The 6,000-nt window shown below is 54.0% G+C and overlaps 1 protein-coding gene across 1 annotated transcript in view; it reads right to left on the bottom strand.

Annotated features, from left to right (window-relative positions):
- ODF3L2 (outer dense fiber of sperm tails 3 like 2) overlaps positions 1–899 on the bottom strand; it is a 6,587-nt gene extending 5,688 nt beyond the window's left edge. Inside the window, exon 1 of the mRNA XM_034996632.1 lies at positions 672–899. Within this exon, the coding sequence (XP_034852523.1) occupies positions 672–798 (127 nt within the window). The 5' untranslated portion in view covers positions 799–899. The remainder of the gene's footprint in view (positions 1–671) is intronic.
- Positions 900–6,000: the final 5,101 nt, after the last annotated feature.

The raw sequence follows: 6,000 nt of genomic DNA, 5'->3' as shown, positions 1-6,000 counted from the left end.
AGAGATGCGTTGTCACGGGTGGGGAAACCGAGGCCCAGACACAGAGACAAGCTGTCACAGGTGGGGAAACCAGGCCCAGATGCAGAGATACGCTGTCACAGTTGCAGTGTTTGGTGGCCTCGGCAGGAACATCAGGGCCCCGGAGCCTAACTCCTGCTGTTTTGTTGCATACAGATGCAGGAAGCCAGGGCCAGGGCCTCACCGAGAACGCACGATTAGCCTCAGGTTGGGAATGTTCAGGCCCCTGCAGAACGTCCAGACCTTCAAGCCTCACACTCATCTATTCTCTCCTTGCTGCTTTATGTTGTTCAAGGTTCTCCTCACTGATTGATACACCAAAGACTTCTCATCTGTTTCGCCTCGCGTCTGTCTCCCCCACGAACCTCTGCCACTCTGTCGTTGCTCTAGCATCAGCCCCTGCCACGGTGCCTGCCCATGAAATGCTCAGTTCTTGTTGGGTGGAAGCCCACGCAAGAGCCAACGGAAATGTGACGTTCACACCCATCCTACTGGGAGGAAAACTGAGGTTTGGGGAAGGGCAAGGACTTGTCAGAGACTCCCACCTCCAGCTGGGCTCCCAGAACTTTCCAGAAGCCACAGCGGAGCTGGGGAGAGTAGAGCAGGGCAAGCTTCCACCACCACGGCCTCCCTCCTCCACAGCTGGAGCGTACCATTCTCCACAGTGTCCATCCCGCAGGACTTCCTCAAGTGGGTCTCCAGAATCTGGCACTCAGTGGCCCGCCAGCCCTGGGGTGCTGTGGTCAGCCGTGGATCAGGGCTGCAGCTGAGGGTCCCCATGGTGAGCAGGTGAGGAGCTGCAAGGAGCACACGGGCCAGGCAGCACCCACGCCTGGTGCCGTCTCCTCCGCAGCAGTAGCTCTGGGCCGCAGGTCCCGGCACTGTCCTCAGTCCTTGCGGCTTGTGCTGATGTTGGCAGGGCTCTGGCCTCACCACACACCCCCCGGAGACTGCACAGACAGTCCCTTGTCCTTCAGCAGAGTCTTGGGGCCCTGGCCCTAGCAGGCCGATCAGCGGATGCTGGCCTGGAAGTGGGGCCAGGATCGAGTGTCGGCCTGGGGCTGGATAGTCCAGGAAAGAATCCTGTGTCAGCAGAGCGGGTCCCCAGGGAGCAGCCAACCTGGGCAGCCGGGGCCAGAGAAGGCTCCAGAGAGCCAAAGCCATAAACACAACACCTACAGCCTTGTAGCAGAAGGGACTGGTGAGGTCTTGGGCAGTGTGGCCCCATTTCTACAGCTGGGGAAACTGAGGTACAGCACAAGGTCATACAGTGAGTTTGCCCCTGTATGGGAATTGCAACTTCAGGCCAAGAAACTTGCCTACCTGCCTGCTTGCATTCCTTCCCTCCTTCTTCCCTTCATCCAATATGCACTTATTGAGCACCTACTGCGTACTAGGTTCTGTTTGGGTTGGCGGGACATGAAGGAATAGACAGATGAGGAGCTGATGTTCTCAGTAGGGGACAAAGGAAATAAACAATGAATTAATAAATGAGCAAATAGTATATAAGAAGGTGTTAAATGTGCTAGAAAACACAAGGCCAGGCTGGGAGCCCTCGATGGCAGTGCAGGTGCAGGCCAAGTGTTGGGGCAGGAGGACAGGTCACTGAATTGAGAAGGTGAAAGGAGAGCATGTCTTAAGGGAATGGCCGTGCAAAGGCCCTGGGGCAGAGGCAAAGATGGCAAGAGGGCAATGGCGGTCCTCCAGGACAACCCACGGCCTCCCAGAAGCCAACAGAGATTTACCCCCCAACTAGAGTTTATTTCTCTACCTGCACTAAAGGCAACCGCTGTGTCAGGCTCTAAGAATTCAAATTCCTATGTCTTCCATGTGTGTCGCTGTGTTGCCAGGCCGTTTTGCACTGTCACCTTTAACAGCTTTATTGAGTGACAATTCACATATGATGCAATTCACTCCTCAATGTAATTTTAATACATCCTATAGTTTTTTAACTTTTTAATCAAAATGTTAAAAAGTTCATGAAACGAGTCTGAAATGTTTATATTAGAAAAAAGGGGGGAGGGGCGCCTGGGTGGCTCAGTTGGTTAAGCGACTGCCTTCAGCTCAGGTCATGATCCTGGAGTCCCAGGATCGAGTCCCGCATCGGGCTCCCTGCTCAGCGGGGAGTCTGCTTCTCCCTCTGACCCTCCCCCCTCTCATGCTCTCTCTCCCATTCTCTCTCTCAAATGAATAAATAAAATCTTTAAAAAAAAAGGGGGGGGGAGAAGAAAGATCTTAAAACCAGTGACCTCAGGTTCCACCTTAAGAAGCTAGAAAGAGAAGAATAAGTGGAAGGGAGGAAATCAAAGACATAATAGTAGAAATGCATGAAATGGAAAACTGTAGAAGGAATCGACAAAGCCCCTCCCCCCCAAAGCTGGTTCTTTAAAAAGATCAACAAATTTGATAAAGCTCAAGGTAGAATGACCAAAAAACAATGAGAAAGAACATAAATGACCAATATCAAGAATGGAAAAGAGACATCATTACAGACCCACACGCCTTAAAGGGATGATAGGGTCTATGTGAAGCTACCAGCAGAAAAACTCCCATCCTTTTTATGCTCAGGCACCTCATGTGCATCATGTTGGTTAATTATCTCAGCATCCCATTGAGGGAAATGCCGTGGCTAAACCTCATTTGTGGTCATAGATAGGGAAACTGAGGCTCAGAGAGGGGAGGTGACATGTGCATGTCCCTGAGTAACTTAGCAGCTAGAGCCAGGAGTTGAATCAGGACATTCTGACTCAGATTTTAGTTCAAAGTTTAGGGTCAAGGGCTTCTCCCAAACTCTAATCCCAGCTCAGTGTTCTGGGAGTGCTGAAAACCCACTGTGGACTCCTACAGCCCCAAAGATAAAATCCAAGCCCTCGCTGGCACACGAGGCCGTGCCAGGCACAGTCTTGGCCCTCCTCCCCTCTGCCCTGGCCTCTGACCCTTCGGTCCGCACTCATTCTCCTCTGGTCACAGCTGCACTCTTAGTCTTTGAAGCCATTCCAAGCAGGTCCCACCTCAGGGTGCCTACTCGAGCTCCCTCCACCTGGGGCACCTTGGCCGACAAACCAGCCCACAGCCAGCTCCTTTCTCAGTCACCTCTGGGCCCCCCACATTGGACAAGCCACTTGCTTCTTTCCAGAAGCAGCACAAACCTCAGCACTGTGAACAGAACTAGGCACTGATGAGGGAGACAGGAGGTAAATACCCCAACCTCCTCCTGCTGCCAATCAGTCTGTCCCACTGACCAAAACTGGCCAGAAGTGCAGGAACCCAGGGATACCATCACTGAGATCAGCCTCAAGGACCCAGGACCAGGCAGAGAAAGGACCAGGGTCCTGGCCGGAGGATGATCTTGCATCCACGTTCCAGCTGGGACTTGGCCCCCACTGCCTCAGTTTCCCCATCGTGACATGGGAAGAAGCGAAGCGCTAATGCGGGGTGGGAAACAGACAGGAATGACTGCCTGAGGCTGAAGGGGAGGTTTTGGAGACCGCAAGGTCCAGCAATATCACCAGACTGAGCTTATCCGAGAGATGCCCCCCCGCCAGCCAGTCCTCCAGCTGATCACACCAGCTTCCCTCCGCCAACTCACTTTCGCTCAGAGCTCCTCACCACCTCCAAGTAATGGCGTGTAAATGAGAAGCTAATTCTAAACCCAGGCAAATGAGCCATGTTTTTAATCCAATCTGATTCATTGACAGAGGAGAGCAAATCAGCAAAATAGAACAAGGAAGCCTGGACTGGGAAAGGGCACAAGGCTCCTGCCTCAGCAATATGATGCGGCCTGGGGGGGCCCAGGTGATGGACGGCAGGCTCTGGGCCTCAGTACGCCCAGAAGAGGCTGCAGGGACTGAACTGATAGCATTGATGCTCATAATTATCAATCCGACTGTTATTCATTTGTGTGCCAGGCACGGTTCAGGCGCTAGGAAAACAGGTGTGAACAAAACCCGTCAGCTCCCTTCCTCACCTTTTTGTTGAGAGAGACAAACGAGTGAGTGCGTTTTACATTACTTTAGACGGCAAAGTCATGGAGAAAAATCGAGGCCAAGAAGGGCTTGGAGGTGTGGGTAGTTGCAGTTTTGAAATGGAGTGGTCAGGGGAAGCCTCACTGAGAAGGTGACATTCAAGAGAGACCTAAAGGAGGTGAGGAGGGAGCCAGGGGATGGTCTGAGGAGAAGGCACAGCAGGTGCAAAGGTCTTGAGCCTCGAGCGCACCTAGCATTCCGGAGGAACGGCGAGGAGACCCGTATTGGTTGGAGCGGAGTGAGTGATGGGTAAAGAGAGGGAGCAGGTCGTGCAGGGTCCCGGGAGAGGACTGGGGCTTTTACGCGCGCCGAGGCACCCGGGGCAGAGCTGGGGCTCTTCCCAACTCGGTGCTCACCAGCTCTGCCCAACTCCGTCCCGGGGAGGGCTGGGGCAGAGCAGGGACCTGCCCAACTCGGTGCTCACCAGCGCCCTCTGGCTGCCGCGTGGAGAACAGACCGCGGGTGGCGCCGGGAGGCGAGGAGGAATGGGATTGCGCTGGTGGGGCGGGGGGAGATGGGGGATGGAGGTGGGGGATGGAGGTAGGGGAAGAGATGGGGGAGATGGGGAAGATGGGGGGAGGCCGTGGGGGGAGGAGATGGGGAGAGTAGGGAGATGAGGAGGAGGGTGGAGGTGAGGCGTGGAGGTGGGGGAGAGGTGGGAGATGGGGAGGAGGACGATGGAAGTGGGGGGTGGAGGCGGGAGATGGGGAGGAGGAGAACGGAGGTGGGGGTGGAGGGGGGGGGAGGCGGTGGGGGCAGGAGATGGGGAGAGGGAGAAGATGAGGAGGATGGAGGTGGGGGTGGGGGGAGAGGGGAGAGAGGAGATGGGGAATTAGGGGGAGATGGGAGGAGGCGGGGGTGGGAAATGGGGGGGAAGGGTTAGGCTCCACCAGTTGGTGGTCGAGCAGGAGGTAACAAGCAGGTGGGTCCCGGATCTATTTTAAAACTAAAACCAAGGGGTTTTGTGGGCCCATCTGATGTGCTGCCTCCAGCATTTGGGCCTGAGGACAGGACCCGATCGAGCTGCCTGTGACTGGGAGGGGAAACGCAGGTGTTCAGAGAAGATCCAGAGTTCAGTTTTGGGCCGGTGGGATGCGGCCTCTCTGGTGGACAGCAGCTGTGCGGGTCCAGGTTATAGGTTCTCTGTGCCACATAACAAAGTCCCCCAAACTCGGTGGCTTAAAAGACACCCACATTTAGTATGTCACAGTTTCTGAGGGCAGCAGAGTTATGTCCTCGGCTCAGGCTGCTATTGGCGGGGCTGAGGGCTGACCCGGGAAGCTCCAACAGGGAACATCCACTTCCCAGCTCCCTCGGGTTGTGGCAGGATTTATTTCCTTGTGGTTGTAGGACTGGGAGCCCCCTTCCAACTGGCTCTGGCCAGGTGGCCTCCTAACTTGGCTGCTTAGTTTTTCAAAGCCAGCAAAGGAAAAAGTCTCAGCAATATGCCAGGTGGAGCTGATATTATTTATAGCAGTTATGGTGAGCAGGTGTCCCTACCAAGGGCCCTGGTTCTTCCCTCTCTCCACTCCCTCCATCTCTTCCTGAATCCTCTAGTTCCTTCTTCAGTCACTGCCCCCAGATTCACTCATCTCCCTTCTTCTCCTGCAACCCATTTTCTGCACAAGAACCAAATGATCTTTTGGAATCGAAAGTCACCCCCATGTCTATGTTCTGCTTACAAAACATCCCTTGGCTCTCCCTGTGCCATAAACAAATCCAAACTTCTAACCTTGCCTATGTCTGGCTTTGAGGGCAGGAACTGCACATACTGGGCACCAACCGTGTACCAGCCTCTGTGCGGGGGCAACCAACACCGCCCACGAGACACAGAATGCAAACATGTGCCATTTTGAGTTTTCTAGTAGCCACATCAAAAAACAGAAACAAGATAAATTAGTTTTAATAATACATTTTATTTAGCTCAACAGAATCGAAATAGTATCATCTCAGTATA

The sequence above is a fragment of the Mirounga leonina genome, unplaced genomic scaffold, assembly GCF_011800145.1.
Source record: "Mirounga leonina isolate KUSES-001 unplaced genomic scaffold, KU_Mleo_1.0 Mir_94, whole genome shotgun sequence".
In the NCBI taxonomy this organism is placed as follows: Eukaryota; Metazoa; Chordata; class Mammalia; order Carnivora; family Phocidae; genus Mirounga; species Mirounga leonina.
The sequence above is the reverse complement of the archived record's forward strand: the minus strand, read 5'-3'. Positions and strand labels throughout refer to the sequence as shown.